Here is a 22,905-nt window from a genome sequence, read left to right on the forward strand (position 1 = left end):
CAAAGCCCACATCTAAACTGAGGACTAAAGGGTATATATATTCTCCTTTAATATGCACATAGTTTCTATTAATGCTAATTCAAGATAACCAGCACTGGAAAAAATGGTAGTAATAGTAATAGTGTCATGTGTTCATTTTTATGGCCCAGTCCTGCAAAGTGTCTCTTGCAAGGTGCTCAACACTTTCAGGGTCCTTCGAAGTCAATGGTAATTGAGGGTTTGCACAGACACACAGCAGCTCTTATTATCAGACCCTTGGGGAATAACATGAAATACTCAAGGGGAAAATACATATACAAAGGACCAGATATTGAGAGTTGCAGAGCACATGCAACTCTCACAGAAAACAACAAGAGTTATGGGTGCTCAGCACTTCTCATGATCAGTCTCAAAATGCCTGAAAATATTCATTTTAAAACAAGCTTTATTCTTTATGAGACAAAAGACTGGATTCTCTGGCCTTCTTCCCCACAACTCCCCTCCCCTTTTTTGAGCACAGAAAAAGAACAAAAAAAGCCAAATTAAGTATAAAGATACTGTAAAACAAAACCCACCTTGCACTAGGGCTGAGGACTTGTCTGTCCTGTGTGCAACTGTCATCTTAAAGTGATAAAATATAGCTAAGTTCTGATACCTTTAGATGTGGGTTATATGCTGGAAATACCAACCGATCTCTAACAGCTCTACTACAGTGCTATAATAAATTCCATCTTCATTAGGGTCACCTACCTAAGTCCTGTTGAGTATCCAGTGGTTCCACAGAAAACAGAACCTCTGCTCTCTGGCACTGAAAGCAGCAGCTGGTTTCAGTGACGAGCTATGTGCATACCTGACTGAGCAGCTGCCCATGAAAAATGGTGTTCACCACCTTCAGGACCTGCTTGGTGAGCTTCCTCTGTGAGAAAGGGATGAGAATCCTGCGCTTCGTTCCTTCTGACTCCAGCTCCTGCTGCACTTTGTCCAACAGCTCACAGAGAAATTCCTGAGCGTCCTGCTGATCGTAACCTCGAAATGCTGGAATCAAACTCCACACGGAGTGCAGCATGGCAAATGGAGACACTAATGCCCACTTCCCAGACCACATGACTCTGAAAAGGGTGTGCAGTTCATGACAGAGAGAAATGTGCTTTGAACTCGGTTCCTTGGGCTGTATTAGTTCTAAACTCCTGCTTATTGAGGAGCCACCGTTTAAGCCAACTGGCAAGCTTTGCCTGCCATATGACCCCATTTTATCATTCCTCCCTGACTCGTTAGCAGCAGATCCATTTGCCAACTTGCCAGACATTCTAGACTTTCCATTCACGGTTTTGGCTAAGAGTTCTTCAGTTTCACAGAGGTCAAGTGTCAAAAAACATTCTCTGAACTTTTGGAGGTGACTTAGCACTTGAAGGATTGAGTTCATGTAGCATGTGTTTCCCAGATTCCTTAAGCCAGTCACACCAGGAGTCATTAGGGGCTTACGCCGGATGGAATAAAACTGCCTGAATCTGCTGCTCTGCACTCGCCTTGAGGTAGGGGAACTTGCTGCCATCTCTCTAAACTTCCTTGGAATCAAATTCTCTCTGTGAACGTGAGACAGAAGTCTCGCACTCTTTCTAGGAGGAGTGTTTGCCAGTTCCTCCAAAAGTCGCCGTTTCATCTCTTGCCGCCTCTGCCTGGCTGCTTCCTTCTTTCTCTCCAGTTCCTCCATTTGTTTCTTTTGTTCTAGTTTTAGCCGGCCTCTAGAACTCTTATCAAACCAGGTCCGCAGTGTTTTTGCTAGCAAAGATTGGCGCCTGTGCCAGAGAGCAGTGAGCATCTGAGGCTGTCCCTGAGGGGTCCTTTGATGGCTATACACATCCTCCCCCAAAGCCATTGATCGCAATGTCCTCCCACTTCTTGCTGATGGATCATGCTTCTGACTTCTAATAGCAGACAGAGAGCTTCTTAACAATTTCAAATCTCCCTCAGGATTATCATTCAAAACATAGTCTTCACAAAGGTAACAAAACACATACAGATCATTAACTTCCATAGCCAAGGGATGCTTGGTCTCTTCAAAGTGTTTAAGTGCATGTTCCTCAATGTACCTTCCACAGGCCACGTGGGAGCATTTCAGACAAGCCCATATAGATTCTGTGGTGTTGCAATCCTTACAGTGCCACTTCTGGGGATTCAGGATAGAATGGTCCTGGGCGAGTCGTAGCCGCCCAACATGTTTGCATCTATCCATGTCTTACAGAAGTCTCCACTGCTTTAACCTTGCAAGACAAAAGAAAAAGGATTTTAGAGCCATAGTACAAATTTGAAGTCATTTGTCTTTTGTAAAGATATAAAAAAAGACATAAAAAGACAGATGTGTCACGTCTTGCCAACTCCAATTACAGTATTTCCTTTCACAGACTGAAATACCTGTGGTAGCAATTTTTAGTATCAGTGAAAGACATTGAGTTGACAAACTCCAAAGGATGAAGCTGTCTATCCACCTACTGCCGACAGCCCAGGTTGTGCCACTGCAAGCTGACAACATGCCTTAGCGAGCCTGCACTCTTAAGATGGACAAATTTAAGGCCAATATTGAAGATGTTTTTGTGACAGACATACCTGTCCACTAGGAACTGGACTGAGGTTATGAACTTTTTTTCATAAAAGCCACACAGATACCAGATAGTTGTCATGACCAAACTGGACTATATTTGAAAAGAAAACCTGAAAGGTAAAGGCTGTATATCACACTATTGTTTTTTTGAAGTCTCTCATTTCCCACCATGTAATATGTTTTTTTCTGACTTTGGCAGGGTGCAGGAGCAAGAGTTTCAAATATTTCACTCAAGTTGAATATAAAAATTCAGCCATGACAAAAAAAAATGAAACGCAACCATCATATTGATAGGTCTCATGTAGTTTATGCAGTCATATTATGGCAACCTGTGTATGTGATTGTATTTGAGCAGATATGGGTTTGGTTTTTGGCTCTTTCACCGAATTCTCCTCAGCAAACTTAATTTAAAGGAAAACTTGCAAGCAATATGGGTCACAGACTCACCTTACAAAAGCACTGGGATAAATCCTCAGCTGGTGCAACTGTCATAGCAGTATTGACTTCAATAGGGCTACAACAATTTACGTCAGCTAAAGATTTGCCTCTGTACTTCTAAACCAAGGCCAATACATTTGTTTTTAAAAAGTTGTTTGCATATTACATCCTTGCACAGTAACTGCAGGTAGAAAATACATTCCAGGATTTTTCACTTGTGCATTCTGACATAATGCACAATTGAGTATGTCTGCACACAAAATAAAAGACAACCAATTTACTCTATTTTTAAATCCCAGATGAAGAAAGTGCAAAGCAGAGATACTGGAATTCTAAAGAACCACATGCTTCCACTTGTGTCTTCTACATCCATATGTTTTATAAATGATTCATTTATGTTCTACAAAGAACACAACCACAGAGAGTTCTTCATGCTAGTAAAATGGTTTCTTTAATATAATCCAGTCAGTGATCGGACACAAATGGAAAAAAATCGGGATGAAGACGTGTCAGCCAGATACATACATACAATTCACTACTCACTGTGTCATCTTTAAACATTCTTTTTTTCGCAACTCAATGACCAGAGCCTGGAACATCCCCATTTCAGCCAATAGGAGACTTGGCAGTTCTTCAGGAATTTAATTACTACTTAGGTCTTCATCACATAAAGCAGCACAGCTTCAAAGCCCTAGAAAGAGAATATTCCTGTGATACATGTAAACAAACTAAAAACAACAACAACAAAAAAACCAACATAGTAGGGCTGCTTTAGAACACAATTAATCCCCTCAATGATAAGAGCTACCACAGAGAATGTATTCATAACAAGGAACAGAATTAGCTGGAAGTCATGACATTAATACACCTAACAACCCAAAAAACTGGCTGTGAAGAAATGTCAAATGGAAAGGGGTACTCCAGAATTTCATTTTTCTGATTATCTATAAATCTGCTGATCCCACACATAGCCTCTTCTTCAAAAGTTTTCATAGTGGATGGCCTACCATATGGCATAGTAAAATCTCAACAGGAAAACTAAGCAAACTTATACACCTCTTATGTCCACTTTAGTTTTGGCTATGCAGCAGGTATATGTTTTGGGGGGGGGGGAACCTCTCCATTTCCTATATGTTTTTCATAATAAAAATGTATGAATGGAGAGTTGTCAAATGTAGATGATATTAAAATAAAACAAGTGTAATGGATAAAAGCTGGGGAGTGCGGGAGACTGTGAACTGCATTCTGTCCATAATGGAGGAGGAAAGATAAAGATAGAAAGACGGTTGTTATTTATTGTAATAATTAAGAAAAGACTATCTCACCACACTGTGTGACCACAGTACCTCAATACAACACAAAGTAATAATATCCAGCCAGACTAGCAATAAGCACAATATGGTTACAGATTGTCATCATACCATTCAAAACATAGTTACAGAAGTGGCATGCAGAAAGCCTTATTTCAAAATTCAGAATGCTATTTTATGGGGAATACAGTTGAAATGCAACTAAGGAAATAGCATACTTTCAAGGAGTTTTAAGATGAGCACTGAAACAGCCAACTACAAATAGCATGCAGATTGCACGTTTGACAAGTCCATGAAAATACGCCTTAGGGTCTCTTAAATTTATTATGCAAATTTAATTTAAACTTTATTACTAGCTTCTTATTAGTACCACCATATTAAAGATGGAAGATTTTAGAGGAAGTTAAACTTTTTCCACTCCGTCTTTTGTTCTCCTCTATTTGAAAATAGCAATAGAAGCAGCATCTTTAGAATTTTTATGTCTCTGCAACAGAGATACTTAAACATCAGAGTAACTTTTTTTTCCCCTGGCTGTTTAAAACTGTTCTGGATTTAACTGTGCCTTTTACTTGGGCTATGCTGTTCATTCACACATGCCAAATAACTGGTAAGGCACTTTCAGAAATAAAGTGAAAAACAAAGAATGGAAATGGTCTACTTATAACAAGATCAAACTGTTTCCCCCCACCACTACCATTTATTTCTCTTTCTGTCTTTCTTTCCTTCCTTCCTTCTGTTCCCTCTCAAATCTTGTCTGAAAATTGGGGAATAATCCTACCTAGTCTTGGTGAGACTAAGTGGCGATTCCAGTTTGAAAGAAATAGACACTATGGTAACATTGACAACCTTCATTTACATAAAAGAATACTAATTATGTTGCATCATCAACATCTGCAATTCTGCTCACTGCCATATGCGACAGTGTTTGGAATTTAACCCTTAAGTCTCACAAATGTGCCCAGAACTGCCCCTACAACCGAAATAAATTTGTTTCAAACAGTATCTAGAATTTCTTATTATATACAGCAATGAAGTGCTTCACCAGCTTCAAAAAGACAGTATTATTAAAAGGCTTAAAAATTACCCCAATTTTCCAAAAAAGCAAGAAATCCCAGTAGGTTGTTCATTTTAAACAAAACAAAACAGCCACAAATAAGATACAGCATCATTCTACAGTGTTTAACAATAAAAATATGCTGTCAGTGTTCAAATTACAAAACCTTTATCAGTTCCTTTTATTTTTCCTGTGTGGACTAGTAAGATTTCCTGCTATTAAAAGAATTTTATTCTTTTAAAATCTTGGTCACTTAACAAAACAGACATTTGGAGAGCTAGATTCAGTTATTCATGGCACACAGATATTCTCAAGTTTGCATGTAATACTCCCACCTCTTTTTCCTTATACCGCACATTTTCTTGCGAGTGCAGGCCTAGGAGCATATACCAATTACACAGAACTACTCTGGAAATGACAACAAAGGAACAGTTTTTATTTACTCAAAACTACTTAAACATACATTATCTTTCAGGTTTTCTCCTCCTTCGGCATCTGTCACCAAATGAAATCTTTCCCTCTTCCACCACATTGGTTTTCATGTCAAAACTGAAAAGCAGAAAAAGCAGTCTGCATAGCCAGCTGGGGTGTCTGAATAGTCTGCATTGCTCACTAAACATGCCCTCCCCATCTCCAAAAGCAACTTCGACTTGCCAGATACTACAACCTGAGCTTCAACTGCTTCCTAGAAGCAGTTGAATCCCTTCTTCAGAGCAGATCATGAATTATTGACTCATGTTAGCCATGCTCCTCCTGAGGTCTGAGTTCTCAAAGTACGACTTTCTCAGCAACGAGTGTAATGAAGGGACCCACCAATGTCTGTGGCTCCTATTCTGCCCACAGACACATGCAGGTAACTCTCATTAATGAAGTTAGCAAGAGCTGTATGCACACAACTGAAGACAGAGGTCAGCCTGTCTCTGTTTTTATACAACTATACAAACAATTGCCAGCTACTTCCTTCTTCAGAGGAGATGATGAAGTCAACGCGGACCACAGTTAATGGGGAGAAATAAAGAGCAAGAGCTAAAAGAACACAAAAAAAGAGAAGAAAATTGGAAGCTGCAAATAGTTCCAGGGAAAAATAATTAATCTTATTGCAAAGCCTGTAGAGAGCTGAAGTAATTTAAAATGTCACAACTATCAAACATTAGTTCATATGGTTGAATAAGTAGGTCTAGTATAAATTGAATGACTGGAAAGTGCTTAATACTGGAAAGTTAACATCCTAGCATGTTTTCTTAACCACTTAGAACAAAAAGCAAGTTCTCTCTTTTTTGTTGAAATTACAGTAACTTAGTTTTATGGGCACCTTTTATCTAGCATTTGACATCTCAAACTTTTCCATGCTGTGGATCTCATTTTAACAAAGATTATCTCACAGACCCCTCCTCTGCCAATTGCTGACTGCCTCATGAATAGCTGAAAAGCAGTGATTGCTCTGGATGGAGATATGATACACGGGGAAGTGCTAAACTGCATTAAAATATAGCTAAAAAATACATTAAACAGATGAAAAGAAAAGAAAGAAAGAGCCAGCACCATGCAACCAACCAGCTCTCTGGTGGACCACCAGCAAGGGTTCAATGAACTGTTGCTTGAGCAACTATAATCTACAAGGATCCCATAGTGCTTAAAAATGGTGCCAAATCCACTTTCCTTACTTACATGGGTCCTCCTAACCCTGTAATTTACTTGGGGTGAGATTCTGTGCTGCATCTCTAAGAAGAGTAGCATAAAACCCACAGTCCCAGGGAAACAGGGGCTAAGGTGGTTTTAAGCCACTGTTGTAGTTGCTCTATACCAGGGGTGGGCAAACTTTTTGGCCTGAGGGCGACATCTGAGTATGGAAATTGTATGGCGGGCCATGAATGCTCACAAAATTGGAGCTGGGGTGCGGAAGGGGGTGAGGGCTCCGGCTGGGGGTGCAGGCTCTGTAGTGGGGCCAGAAATGAGGAGTTCAGTGTGCAGGAGTGGGCTCTGGGCTAGGGCAGGGGGTTGGGATGCGGGGTGGGGGGAGGAGGGGTTCCAGCTAGGGGTGCAAGCTCTGGGGTGGGGCTGGGGATGAGGTTTTGGGGTGCAGAAGGGAGCTCCGGGCTGGGACCAAGGGGTTCAGAGGGCAGGAGGGGGATCAGGGCTGCAGGTGAGGGTGTAGGCACGGGAGGGGGTAAGGGGTGCAGTCTCTGGGTGTCACTTACCTCAAGCAGCTCCCAGAAGCAGTGGCATGTCCCCCCTCCAGCTCCTACATGGAGGCGCAGCCAGAAGGCTCTGCACACTGCCCTGTCTGCAGGTGCCTCCCCTGCAGCTCCCATTGGCCGTACTTCCCAGCCAATGGGAGCTGCGGGGGTGGCGCTTAGGAGGGGGCAGCATGCGGAGCACCTTGGCTGCCCCTATGCATAGGAAACATGCCACTGCATCCGGGAGCCACGCAGAGCCATGGTACGCGTGGAGTTGGGCAAGCCCCCGACCCCGCTCCCCAGTTGGAGAGCTGGAGCCGGGCAAACCCCGGACCCTGCTTCCCAGCAGGAGCTCAAGGGCTGGATTAAAATGTCTGAAGGGCCAGATGCAGCCCCTGGGCCATAGTTTGCCCACCCCTGCTCTATACTAACCCTGAGCTGTTCCAGGGGTTGGAGAGCACACACCCTAAGCTTGTAATTTAGACAGCCCTGGGGTCCCATCTAAGTTACAGAAGCCTCCCTGGGCTCCCCTACCTCCCTTTACAGTGAAGTAGTGTCTCGGACCCAACATTCCACCCTCCACGCTGGAGCTTGTGAGGGGTTGTGTGTGAGGCTGCCTGATAGCTGTCTTCCACAGTGCCTGCACCAAAGGTCTCCTACCACACTACTCCACTGTAAAGGGCTAGAGCAGAAGGAAGGATCTCACCTTTACTGTCCAGCTTACTAGCGTGGACAGTTCATGTAGAGTGAGCAGGATATTGCTCATGCATTTTTAGAAGGACAAAACAAACTTCACCCACCACTGAAATACACCCACCTCCGGGTAAAACATGACAGCAACGTTTTGTGATCATTTGGGGCAGGAAATGAACAAAGTTTCTTTAACTGGTAACACTAAAGCATACAAAAACATGAAGCCATTTAGCCATGTTTTGCTGTAACACTATTTAGTGACTATCTGAGAAGTATTTTTCAGCGACTAGATGTAAGAAGTGTTAATAAATGAACATGTGGATATATTATTATCCTTTGTACTGTACCTTTCCTGTTTGTGTCACATATCTGGAAACAGATTGAAGAAATCTATAGAGATTTGGCAATGGACACAGTTTTGTTTTTAACTAATCATGTGTGTGAGAGAAACATTCAGCAGTGATGAGGAGCGTTGGACTGATAGCCCTGGAAACTGAAAGTTCTCCATTTATTCATGGGAAAGATACAGGACAGGGAGCAGCAAGGTTCCTCCACACCAACCTACCAAAGAACCTCATCCACAACCTAGAGACCATCTTTAATGGTGGGAGGAAAGTTCACCCTCAATGGCCCTTTAATTGATTTAGTCCACCTACTGAAACTGGCAAGAGGAAAAAAGGACAGTGACAGCTTTGCTTGCAAACACCTGTCTACTGTGAGCTGGAATTACATTAATACATACTAATTTTTTTTTGTTTTGTTTTTTTTAATAATGGGGAGAGGGGAAACACCCTTGAATCCTACCAACAATAGAAAAACAAGGCTCAATTTGAGTCTAATTAGGCCAGCTAATTTTAACATGTCTAAAATTGTGTGCAATTGCTCACAATCTTTGCTCAACTGTTTAACCAGTCCTTTTCCAAGGATCACATACAATGGCCGAGAGTCTATGATTGTACATGGATACTGAACTTCTGAATCTATCATTCCTTCAAAACTGGGCATGTAGGTATCAAACCTCTCACAGTTAAAATGGTAATTGGCAAACTGAGAAGCATACCCATTCTGTTTGTTCACTGCTGCAAAGGAAATGAAACAGAGCAGGAAGGATGAGTTTTGTGATAGCCTCCTGTAAAATGCAATAGAGTAACATTTATTTTCTTGAAGGAAAGTGAGCCAATATATTCTTATTGTTTTAACTCTGCTGACTGGACTGCTTGGGTTTTATTTAATTATTCATAGGAAAATGCTGCAGGAGTGTGTTTCCTAAAAATGCCAGGCTCTCTGAGACGGTGTTTCTGTTAGTCATTTTACAAGTGAAATTGATCTAGACTGTTTTCTTTAGTGAATTATTTTGCTTAAGGCATTTGCGTGTGTTCATGCATGCAGTTCACTTGTTGGTATTTATAGCAAATTAGCCCATTCTGTTGTACTAATTTATATTTATTTTTAGTACTATAGTTTGGGCACTGCAATTCAGCTTCATTTTTTTCTCCTCCAGCCTTAAACTTACTTGCATCCCCTAATGTCCAAGTGTAATTTAACTGCATGAACAAGAACACACCATGGGATTATTATTAGGTGTGTTCTCATTTCTGCAATCCTCATTACCCTGACATTGGTCTGGCCTGCTCTTCTGGACAAGTAGGGATGGACATGGCCTTTTTTTTTTTTTTTTTTTTAAAGCTCATCTACCTGGTTCATAGTCAGTCAGGTACAGCGGACTGGGGACAGAAATGAGATGGATGATTGTCTAAATCAACCAAAGTAAGGAGCAACACACTCCCTTCCTCCGTAACAATCTGTGGCCACATGGATAGAGACAGGTTACATACATGGAAGAAGGAGAAAGAACTCATAACCTTCTGCTCCAAAAAGTCACAAACCTCTAAAGGAAAGTCCCTCACAGCAGCCAACCACAGTAGAATTTATAGCCGCTATTTTGTTCTTAAGCCACTAGAGAGTGAGACTACTACAAACTAATAAACGAACTAATAATAGTTAAGTAAATCTAACATTCCATTCAGGAGAAGGAAGTGCTATACATACCAACGGACAAACTAGCGCTAGCACTACCTTACTTCTCTCTGTTCAGACTCTATGATCCATCTTTCTGAAATTACAGGTGTACTGTCCACCAGAATCATCTGCTGACTCTGCGCCCATAGCACGTGGCTGGTCAGTTAAAAACCAAGCACTTTTTTCAGCTTTTCTTTCTCCATGGAGTAGTCACTTGGCACAGAAATCCATTCTCCCAGTTAGACTCTTACTTGCTATTCTTAAGCTTTCAAATCCCATCTCTAACAAGTAGTAACAGTCCTAGCAATTTTTTAGTTTGTACCTAAAGCATATTTTCTCAAAAGCTGTCTGCTCTATGTTCAAGAATTGCTGGATTATCTCTATTCAAGACGACAAATTATCAAGTAAATGGGCTGGAGGCAAATTAATACAACTGCTAAAGAAATAAAAAAGAAAGAAAAAGAAAAGAAAAAAACACATTAGCAAAAGCATCAGAAGATTGTGAATATATTGCATCTTTGAAAAGGGAAGGGCAATCAGACCAGAGAATTAAATAGCTGCTGTGACTCAGAGTAGAAAAACACCAAAAGAGTCTGGTAAATAAAACTCAAACCCCTAGTACTTACTGAGCTTATGGCATTCTGAAACATACTTTGCTAATAACACACACAAAGAGGCTCTCAAGATGACTAGAGTTCCCTATTTATTCTTTCTGAGTTGCAACAAACTCACGCAAGCGTTATCTTACCTCTGTATTTCAATGTACAGAACACTTTAGCAAATCTCGGGGCCTAATGCACATCTTTCTGCTTTCAAGAGTCAACTTAAGTTTGAAACCATAAACACAAGAGTGATGGACTAAAACTCAACTGTAATGCCAATTTCCACAACAAGCTCTGTTTTATTAACTCAAAGGAGTTCATTATAACCATGTTAGTGTTAAACAATTTCCAGGAGTTCATATTGTGCTGTAAAAATTTGCTCTGGGCTGAAAGCTGGTACCTTAGAATTTTCAAATAAAGGTGGCCAATGCAAAATGGAAAAAAAAAAAAGTGTGGAAGTGTAAAAATAAATAAATAAATAAATATATCATATTTAATTTGACTTCCACCTGAGAATTTCAGGTTAGTAATATGGCCTCTGTAGAATTTAGCCACTCATACAAACCAGGATGAAAGAAGCTAAAAGTGAAGGGGATGTAGGTGGATACTAGAATTCCAGGTGCTTTTCATTCAATTCCAAATCAATATTAAACCGAGTTTAAAAAAACCCAAACCCATAGTTATTCCAAACATTGCCTACTCCTTAAAGAAAAGGACACACTAAGGCTCTAAGGATGGACTCAAATTCTAGCTGGAAAGGCACAGCTGGACACTGGGAACACTGCTCCTTCCCTACAAAGTGCAGATATTTTTGAGAAGGATGGATGGAGATATAGAGATAAAACCTGCCTCACACTGACAGAGGTAAATAACTTCCACTGCTGAGCTTCCTGAATAATCATTCTGAAATATGAACAGAGATTCTCAACAGAGATACTGAGACCCTGTGATCCTACAAACTGGGGGGGGGGGGAAATCCACCAGATTTTTGGGGACTAAAAGATAAGTGACAGAATACATTTACCTCTTCTTCCTCACTCTCAACTTCCATTCTTCAGGTGTGAACTTAACTGACTGTTAACTGATTTCACGCAGGTAGTGTATTTCCTTCAGACAAATTAAGTAATAAGATTCTAGGAAATATACAGACTCAAAAAGGGCTGAATTCAGTTAAATACCCCCACAGTCTGATAATTTCCACTTTAGTAAAAATATCACCTGTGTGCCCCTTTAGGCAAACGACAGGTTTATGAGCCATAGAAAGCTTTTAGCAGACTGCGTTGCATCGGATGAGGGGAAAAAAATGAAAAGCATCTCTCTTTTCCTTAGACTCTGTAAGCTGAGAGTACTTTAACAAAAGGATTGCAGTCTCTGGAATTATTTTATATGGGAGGAAGGCACTAAACAATACTAACTCTTTTTGTTATGCTAGGATAAATTTGGAGCTTTAAAAAAAATCCCAGTGTCTTCATGGAACAAGAGGTCACACCTCTAAAACACAAGCTCATAAATGCTTACGTTAGAAACCTTGTCTTCTAAGTTTACAATATCATAACACATTTTTTTCTGCTGAAACAGCTGCTTTGTTATGGGCCAAAGTTGATATCCACCAGGAACTTAGTTGACAGTTTATGGGTTGAAAATAACCACACAAAGGCAAACAGAAAAGGGGGATTCCTTTAGCTCTCAAATCCATTTCAATATAGCCCTCTTAAAGGCTGAGCACACCACAGTTTGCATGACTGTCCTTCTGCTAACCAATCTCTATTGTTCCAGACACCCTTTTACAGCTATGTCCATTTTTCAAACAAAGACTCTGAAATCTTATGATACATAAGAATGGTCTCAGCAAAAATTATGTATTTCTCTTATTTCCTTTACAGACAGGAATATTTGCATTAAAACAGGATATTTAAGAATTGATCTGCTCCTGCTATTTATCGCCACATGAAGTCATAAACCTCTGTGCGATCACAGTTGACTTCGTTGTAAGTAATTATGTCGTCACAAACAAAGGATTCTGACTTCATGTGGGGAAACAGCAGCAGGAGCAGATGAATGCTTAAAACAAAGATCCTGTTTTTTTTGTTTAAGATCCCTACTGAGGGAAGAAAAAAATCCCAGAAGACATGTTACAGGGGAAGAATTATTCTGAAGGGTAATTGTTATCAGGGTTTTCCACAAGGCATCTGTTACTCTTTAAGAGATTCCCTGGGTGGCTGAATCCTCTCCACCAGGATTACAGTCCTTTTCCCCATGGCAGTGACACTGCTCTGTTGACCTTATGTGTTTTTGATGCTGAAATTACACAGATTTAAAATATTTGTGGCCATGCAAAGTACCAGCCTGATTTTCCCCCCGCCCCCCACTTGTCAGCTAGCTTATCAACAGCCTCCTGAACCTGTCAGGACCTGAATCCTCATTTAATTTCAAGCTCCTAGATACCATACACAGAGGAGAAGGGTATTTCCCCCCCCCCCCCATTTATTTGAGGTGGGCCTTTTCATCCTTAGAATCCCCAAGATTTTCTACACACCTTCTTTAAGCCCCCACTGGAGCCCATTAATGCTGCTTAGCCAGAAGTTGCTGTTAACATAATGAAAATGCACACTCAAGCCTGGTCTACACTTAAAAGTTTTGCCAGCGTAACTATAGTGATTAGAGTGTGAACAAAACAACAGACACCCCAAACTGACAAAGCTGTGATGGCAAAAGCTCCAGTGTAGATGCAGTTATACTGGCAAAAAAAAGTCTGTTTTCCAGTAAAGCTTACTTTGTTCCAGGAACTGGTATCAGTTATGCCGGCAAAAAAACTATTTTGCTGGTATAAGATGCGTTTCCACTAGGAGGGCTTGCCAGTATTGCTATATCAACAATCCTTTCTAGTGTGAATGATACCTGAATGTACTGCACTTGCAGAACACCTTCCAAGAGGGAAATTCAGACCTGAAATCAAACTCAGATCTTCTTTAGGGCCATGCAAAATGTTACCACTAGTTCAGGATCAACTTCTGAACTTTTTAATTATGTTCTTTAGCTTAAAGAGCCTACTATCTGTACTCCATCATACACGTCTCTTGGCATATTGCACTCAAAGATGCATCCCATAATGCAAAACCAAGGATTAAAAATGGTTTTGGAAGGTAGATAAATAAATGTAGGTACCAAAAGGTGGAGGTAGCCCTGGAACTAAATATTAACTAGACTGCTCTTCCATTTTACAGAAGAAATTCATACAAACACGAGCCTGTTCTTTTAGCTGATTCAATATCTGATTAACTCACTTTGCCATAGCTGGAGTCTAACTCAACTGGCCATTATGATCTGGAGAATACCAGAGGGACTGAAGAGTTCCAAGTCTGATCAGTCAGAGGATGGGCCAATAAAACCAACAGCAATCCATGCCAACTTCCTGTGGGGAAGAGAAAGAAAGTGATAGAGGTAGGTCATTGAAGCCTTTTTTTCCATGGCAGAAACGACTCATGATATTACCTTGTGAGGCTGGAGGCTGTTTAATTATTTTTAGATGACTTACTTCTCCATGCTGCTTCTTGTTGCAGTAGAGACAGAGCCAAATAGATACAGGCACAACTCCCATTTATTGCTTACAACAGAGCTGAATTTGTTCCCAAATCTGAAGACCAAACTGAAGACTTGTCCCTTCTCCTTTCTTTTGCTGGAGAAATCACCACCTTTCAGATCTTCTAGGCCTTTAATAGGCTGGAACCTGGCTATCTCAGGGGATGCCTCTCTCTGGGACTGTGACCCTTCAAGATAAATACATTCATCAGCCATGCTGGAGCTTACTTTCTAGCTAAGACTCAAAGATCCATAAGGCTGGACTCTTAAAGCAAGTGGCTCACTGCTACCAAACGCCCTCATACCAGTTATCCGGATCATCATGCATCTCACCCCCTTCAGAATAAAATGCCAGGTTCATAATTCCACTTTAGCTCCTCCGTCCTACCGCATGTGCAGTAACTACCCTACAAGGGATTTGGGGGAGGAAACAAAACCCACAACACAACATTCTATCAAGCATACACAACTCTCTTATGAGAGGAAAGGGTCACGGATACCGTCTGATTTTTTGTGCTCAGACTCAATATTATAAGTCTTCTAATTAGTTTTCTACCATTCTGTGAAGGAAAAACTAACTATCCTTCTCCATACCACACTACATACAAATATTACTTTTGTAAGAAAAGTAACAGAAAATTCAACCTTACTAATCTGTCTTACTTCTGAATTTCATGCGGGTTTTATTGTGTTCGTATCACAGCCTCCATGTTAACTTTCTGTTTTCCGTTTAACTCAAAGACTGTTGAACTCAGTGAGCCATGAGATAGAACTCTGGCTGCCAAGCAAGGTTTTGATGGTTACACCTGTTAAACCTTCAAGTAATTATTCTGACTTGAACTAATGAGCTAGGTAATTTTTCTCTATATAAGAGTCCCCAATTACAGAGCTTTGGGAAGCAGCCTTTCATACAGTGAAAAGATCACACAAGCCTAGAAGTTTGTTTAGAACGGGACTCCCCTCAAGGCTCAAAATTTTGACTCACCCTAAAAATAATATTTTCTGTTTCAAATACTTAACACACCGTCAAATCTGGAGGTCCTTATTCAGTCAAGCTCCCATTTCCTTTTACCCGAGTAATGGATGAGTAAAAAATTAATAAAAGACCTCAGGATTTGCTCACAAAATAGCCACATTTTAATGGGATGATCAAACTCTGAACTCACCAACTTTGAGAATGGCTGTTGAGAAACTGGGTTTCCCCAATGGCATGCTATATGAGCATGGAGTGAACTAGTACCTTTGTTTTGTTTTAACAGGGTTACCAAGAAAATATAAAATGTGAAAAAATATCATTACAGGTTCCAAAGGTCCTTGAAAATGCTTAAGTTAACTGTGCATCAACCATGGATGTTATACTGAGTTATTGGAATGCTGTGTAATTCTCATTTTACGGCAATTTAGAACTTATAACTGTTTTTTACTCGCATAAATAAAACCTTTTCCATTAATTTCAATAGGCTTCTAAGGTGTTTTGTTTTTTAAATCAGCATCAAGTTGAGAATCATGTCAGAGTAGTCTGCATGTGTGAGATGTATATACAGACATACTCAGTAAGCATTAAATACAAACATTTCACTTGTTTCCTATAATCTCCATCATTGGGATGAAAGGCAAAAAGTCAAGGCACAAAATTCTGCTATTAGTATAAACCTGGAGTGACTTCAAAAGAGATAAATGACCAGAATCTGATATGGAAAAGTGCTTTGAGTTGGAACATTTTTTTGTTTTAAATCTAGCTGTACAATACAAAGAAATAATTGCACCTCTCAAAATAAGAGCAACCAGGTTTTAGAATCTATAAATTCACAGTGTTTTCTACACCTCTACCCCGATATAACACGAATTCAGATATAACGTGGTAAAGCAGTGCTCCGGGGGGGGGAGGGGGGGGGGCTGTGCACTCCAACGCAAAGCAAGTTCGATATAATGCGGTTTCACCTATAATGCGGTAAGATTTTTTGGCTCCTGAGGACAGTGTTATATCGGGGTAGAGGTGCATTTCCATAACCTATGTCAACATCATCACAGATCCTGATTCACAGACAAGGTTTCTCTAGAAGCCCCCCAGTGTAGAGACCACATCATTCTGTAATAATTGTTATTTGTATTATTGTAAGACCTAGGAGACTCAGTCATGGACCAGGACCCCATTGTAGTAGGTGCTGTCCAAATACAGAACAAAAAGACAGTCCCTGCTCCTAAAAGCTTTAAGTTTTCTACACATTTTCTTCTCTTAACATCTCCTTCCCTTACACACCAAAATTATAACTACTAAAACAGACAGGGCCAGAACGTCATGTTGTGTAAATTGGAACTATGCCAATTTACACCAGCTAAAGATCTGCCATTCCCCGCCCCCCACTTTTACTTTCCCAAATTCTCCAAACTTTCGGGGTGCAGACTCAAAGAGATGACTTTCTGCCTCCCTCTGCATTTACTAATGCCCCAATCCTGCAAATACACGAGTTTAATAAAATTAAGAATGTCCCTAAGTGTTTACAAAGTCAGGACCTAAATTCTTGATGGAAACCCTGGTGAACAAAAAGCCTTAAGACTAGTAAAGTGCTACACAAATTAAATAAAACGAGCCATATTGTATTTCTGCAGTGTGCTGTTTTCCTTGATACTCTGCACTTTTTAATCACTGTCTATTATATTTCAACAGAAAATATACAGATGTTTTAAGAATGCAGAAACCAATATCCTAAAGATGGAAGATATGTATATATTTAAAAATCTATGTAGATATAAATGATTGCATTTCCTATCATCTGCTGTGTAAAGCATACATTCAAAGCTGAAGTTAATTCTCACGGCTCAGGCATTATGTTAAAAATACCTCTGGATTTCACAGGCACTTTTTCTAAGAATAATTTGAACAGAATCCCTCTGGCTGTTTTATCAATAATATTTATTAACAGGATGATGAAACTATTTTCCAATACTGGAAACACTTAAAAAAAAAAAAGAAAAAAGAAAAAACCTTGAATGCCACACATTTTGACCTACTGCAGAAAGTGTCTTAACTCATCCCTTAATAACTGTTATAACAAATAATTACTTCCTACTGTAATATTAAAATATGTATATGTAACAGTTATAAGAAACAACCATCTCAGAAGTATGTTTTATCACAAGATCACAGAGAATTCTCTCAGTGCTGATCACACATTCAACCGATTGCTGAAGTACAGATCAATTTAACAGCCCTCACACATACAAGCAGGCCAACATTCTCTTCAAGAATCTCCTTAGGACAGACACAAAAGAGGAATTATACTAGACAGTGAGGATTTGGTAAATTATGGCCAGTTTTCTTCTGATTTTCCTCCTTCATTTTAATTCTCATTCATCTTGGCAAAATCTTAGAAAGACTATTAACTAATCTCCTAAAACAACATCACAGCTGACACAACATATAAAATAAACAGTCAGTTAATAACCCAAATAAGCATGCCAGGACCAATAACTCATGTTATTTTTAAATAATAATACATAACAACAATATCCCCCTCCACAAACTATTAGATTGTGGTTTCATTATTTTCACAGCCACAATGAATAACTGGCAACCCATATTAGACATAGTCACCGTATTAGACATATGTAAAGTCAAACAGAGTTGGGTTTCAAAGGCTTCTTCAGTACATGTTTGAGACATATTGGATATTAAAACAAGAGAGTAGAAATCCTCAGTAATCTAAGTCATTTTTCCATTTTTTTTGCTTGATTTTCCAATTAATAATGGTATTTCTTTTTAAAACCCTTAAGAGAGGAAAAATAAATCACACATTGCCTTCTTTTACATCCTCTAGAAGTTTTTAAAAAGTAATACTGTTGTTAATTGGCAAATGAAGGACAATAAAATGACAGGAAAATGACCGAGATAACTTGTCAAAGGACAACCTGGATTTCAAAATGTTTTCTCCATCATCATCATCCCCATGTATTATTATTTGTATAAAGCTTGTAAAAAACTATAATATATGGATTTTGTACATCTCCTCGCTCTAGGGGAGGCTTCTGATCTGATCCGACCCGCATTTAAAAATCCGGGGTGAACCTACTGCTATGCCTGACCCAAGGCCCCCCCATAGTTTTCTAATTAACATCAAGAAGTAGAAACACAGAGATTTGCCTGGCACTTCGCTAAATTCCTCCTTTTGCTCTGTTCAGCTATTGTGCCTCACTTAAGCGAGAATGTATATGGCTTACTCGCACTGTCCCGCAGTATAAAATGAAATGCAATTGCTGCTCAGTGGCATTTACAAGGAAACTGAGGCAGCAGCCCAGTTTTCATTCTCAACCTCAGGTCTGGCAAGCTGGACAGTCAATGCACACAGAATTTTTGCATCCGTATCAGCAGATTGTCTGGTAGGCAGAAAGTAATACAATTTCACTTGTTCAGACCTGTTTTTGTTGTTGTTACAGACAGCCTGACAATAGGGTTTTCCCTAGCTTGCATACTATGGGTCCATCTTAGCCTGGCTAGAATCCCCTCTGAATGCTTATACCAGATGTCTCTGAGAAAGACAATCCCCCTCAATAATACACCTAGATATTTGTGATTATATAGGCAGAAGGTGGGGATTGAGAGCGTTGTCTCAGATATGACACCACAGGCAATTGGTCTCCTTGAACAATTTAAAATCAGTTGAGATCTGGTTCTGTAGTGTCTGTCATTTTAACAGATGATCCCAGTCAGAGTTTTAGAGCTCACTGACTCAGTTAATTTGTCATCAGGTGACTGGTAAACTAGAGAAGAAATAAGAGGGGGGAAAGCAAAGAGGTGATTTGATTGTGATGTGTCAGTCCCACCATCAACAAGCAGCTGTTCATAAGGCAGCACCACGGGGAGAGGGTTTCACTAAACACATTTTCAAGTGTATACCGTACCCAAAGGAAAATTTTCTCACCCACTAAATGTGCTCTTTCTTCCCTATCACTCCAAACTCATGTATTAGGTTTCCTTTCAGCCCACTGCCCAGGGAGAAAAATGAAATGTATGAGCAAATCTTGGCGTATACAAAAGCAAGGTGAAAAGCAGAGTTTTATAGTTTCATATTTTCAGCCTGCCCTTTTAAAAAAATAGTTGCCAGTTATTTTCATTCTTTACTTCATCATGAATGTAATTTACTCAAAAGAAAAAAAATTTGAGAGACAGATATTCAGTTCATGGTGTACTCATTATTCTTAGCTAATTAAAATAAACAGACCTCCTTACAATCTTGGTCTGATTACAGATTAACCCATGACTGGCAGGATTACATGGATTTATCTCCTAGGCTAAATCACTTCTGTATCTGTATTACAACTTATAGTTCTTTAAAGCTTAGCTGAACAATTTTTAGTATTTCCTGTTCATTGTATTTTCACAAAATATATGACTAAATTAAATGTTTAGTGACTTTAAATCTCAACCTCTCCAAAGCTCAAATAAATGACATGCTCAAAAAGATTTAAAAAAAAAGAAAAAGGCCTTCCACAATTTTACCCAAGCTCCTCCCCCTCAAAACACTTAATACCATTTTCAAGCTTAGAACTCCCCCTCCCCCAAAATGAAACCATATTCCTCAAATCCTGAACAACATTAGGAAAGCAAGAATATATTTTTCTATACATAAACAACCTTCACTATTCTCCCCAGAGTTAAAAGGCTTGCCAACACAACCTGCTACTTTTCACTCAACAGTCTGTTTTTATTATCCCTTACAATCTGCCTAAAAACATAATGACCATCTAATTCCATGAAGCTTGAAGACCTGGCAGTCACGTTTAATAATAAGTTAATGGTTCCTTTCTACTGAGAAAACCCATCAGCTACCAACTTGAAATAGATTTTTAAAGATTTTTATTTTATATTAATAGAAATACTGTTTATATTAAATAGTAAACGTATAAAATTAAATAATTCTCAGCGTGCTTCCTAGAGGACAAATTTCCACTTCACAAAACCACAACTGCCAACAGGGGAGTCAGTAAAGAAGGCAAGGATTAAGCAGATATCAAAACAGAATTACCCTTTCACCCACAGAGGTTTTCTCTCCAGATGCATTAGTGGGGGAAGTTTGCAATGCTGTTTCCCATGCTATGCCAGTGTTGGGAATTTGAGATTCTATATGATCAGGTGCTGAGCAACTATTCAAAAGTGCTAAGTGTCCTCAGCTTCTTTGATTTCAACAGGAGTTGAGAGTGCTCAACACATGACAGGATCAGTTCCAAAAGGGGGATAAAAGACTTCAGAACTATTGGTCATATTGACACTTTTCACCAGCACTAAGTTTCCTAATAACAGTAAAATAAATTTTAAGTTTATATATTTCTAGGACAACTGTGAATAAGAAACATTCACAAAAGGTTGAAGGCTTGTCAACTGTTAGATGAAGTGCCAAAGTTGCTACTTTCCAAGGCCATCCTTCCCCTCTAATTAGCCATTTCCAAAGTTTGTACACATTGCAAACAATTGCTGAAGCATTTACATTATTTACACTCATTAAAACAAAATAAACAGTTTTTGCAACTCAGAATTAAGGTCAATGGAAAAATGAGACTGCAGGTCACAAAGACACAAAGAATGTTTAGCTGGAAAAATTCTGTCTAATTCAGTTTAATGGAAAGGAATCATACTTTGTACATCACAAGCCAAACCAACATTCTCAGAGACCAGACATTTCATAAGATTTGAGTACCACTGACAGTATAAGTTTGCCATTAAGAGGGTTCTCATAGTCTGATGGAGTTATGTTGAGTAAAGTATGTTTACAGTTTGTCAACTAATAGTTTGATTTCATGGGCTTCAGCTAAGCAGTAACAGAAATTGTGCTTATACAGCACCTTTCACAAGGGCAGACCAAGGTCTAACAAGCAAAGCTCAGTCAATCAGAGCACGCAAAAGAACCAGTGAAATTTGAGTTTGGATTGAAAAACAGAGTTAAACAGACCATGTCAAACTTCCACAGGCAATGAATTCCAAATTCAAGAGGTGCAGTAGCAGCTGGGAAGCATGGCATCTCAAATACTTCGATATAAAGCTGGGAGCTGTCAGGAAGCCAGTAGTGCAAGTGATCTCAGAGGGCAACCATGCATATAGGAAGGCAGCAGGTCAGTCAGGCAGCATAAAGAGAGCTACACTGTTGTATCATCTTTAAAGTTAATGTTGTGATGATGAATTTAATGGGCAACCAATGCAGTGACCAAGTAGAAGAGTAATGTTCCGTCAAGTCAGAATGTGTGAAAAACAGACAGGTCCTTCCGCCACCACATTAACTCAGGTTTTAAATGTGCTGGGTAACCAGAGGGATCACAGTTTTGTTAAAATGCCTTCACAATTTCACTTCCCCCACAGCAGGAGAGTCCCAGCTTCACTAGAACCTCTCTTCCTCAATGAGCCTGCAGCAATGGGAGGGGAAGGAAACTCTGCCTTCTGAGCAGGTACCTCAACTCTTGAGCCAAGGAGGCCAGCTACTGGGAGTTAAAGCAAGAGGTTTGAGGGAACCTTCAGAACTGCTAGAATGGATCAAGGGGAAGGGGTAACAGACATCTCCAGGGAACAATATGGCAAACAAGGGTGACAGAAGAGACACTTCTTCTGGGGAAGAGGAGGGGGCAGGGGGGCAAAGAAAACTCACAAGAGAAGGAAAGCAGCTAGGCACCTTGCCTCAAGTCAAAGTCCCAAAGGGGAAGGAGCAACAGACCACCATAAGCTGGAGTGGGCAAAATGAGGCTGAAAAGGGAAAGAGACTATATAAGGAATAAGAGAGCAGAGACAGACAAGAGGTGATGAAAGCAGCAAAGAGTCCTGTGGCACCTTATAGACTAACAGACGTTTTGGAGCATGAGCTTTTGTGGGTAAATACCCACTTCGTTGGATGCATGTGGTGGAGGTGATGAGTTCCCCATAAAATCCAGGGGATTGGGGAGGCAGAGAATATCTGAGCAATAGTGAATTGCTTATGTTTGGGCTGAGTATTATAGATGCATTTTTTAGCTATCAATCTAATTATCTCAGTCCAATAGAATGACAGTCAAAATCATTCAAATAATGCTTCTCTCTAAATTCTTTTCTTATTCCTTCTCTACCCCCGCATTAGGAAAAGTGGGGGGTTCAGAAAGAAGAGCGCCTCTCAAAGAGAAAAATAAATCAGAGACCAATATCTGCTAATCAAGAGCCACAACGGGCAAAGCTGGAGACCAGATGAAGGAGAGAGAGGCTATGTAAGCCCGCTGCCATCCATATTCCCAGGTTGCACTGAACTCAGCCAGGGACCAGAGGAAGCTGGGCCACCTGGAAACACTATCTCACAGTCTGAAAACCCCTGATTTACACAACAGTGAAGAGTGTGTTTTGAAGCAGACGACCAATCAAAATTCAGTTAATCTATCATTAAATACTTCTCTGGCTCACATTAAGTTAACCAGAGTTTCCAAAATAGAACATCTCATTTTTCACTGT

The 22,905-nt window shown here is 39.9% G+C and overlaps 1 protein-coding gene across 9 annotated transcripts in view; it reads right to left on the reverse strand.

Moving 5' to 3' along the window:
• USP49 (ubiquitin specific peptidase 49) overlaps nt 1-22,905 on the reverse strand; it is a 50,635-nt gene that overhangs the window by 11,229 nt on the left and 16,501 nt on the right. For 2 of the 9 annotated variants that reach the window (XM_039535743.1, XM_039535752.1), the window contains exons 2-5: nt 14,364-14,638; nt 14,156-14,283; nt 3,560-3,707; nt 830-2,240 (exon numbers count right to left, since the gene is read on the reverse strand). In XM_039535743.1, coding sequence (XP_039391677.1) covers nt 830-2,212 — 1,383 coding nt within the window. In that variant the 5' untranslated portion in view covers nt 2,213-2,240; nt 3,560-3,707; nt 14,156-14,283; nt 14,364-14,638. Of the gene's footprint in view, nt 1-829; nt 2,241-3,559; nt 3,708-5,843; nt 5,930-14,155; nt 14,284-14,363; nt 14,639-20,473; nt 20,493-22,905 lie in introns of those variants that run through there. The other 7 variants (XM_039535746.1, XM_039535745.1, XM_039535749.1 and 4 more) reach the window with 5 other exon arrangements.

Source organism: Mauremys reevesii, linkage group 4, assembly GCF_016161935.1.
Source record: "Mauremys reevesii isolate NIE-2019 linkage group 4, ASM1616193v1, whole genome shotgun sequence".
NCBI classification, from domain to species: domain Eukaryota; kingdom Metazoa; phylum Chordata; order Testudines; family Geoemydidae; genus Mauremys; species Mauremys reevesii.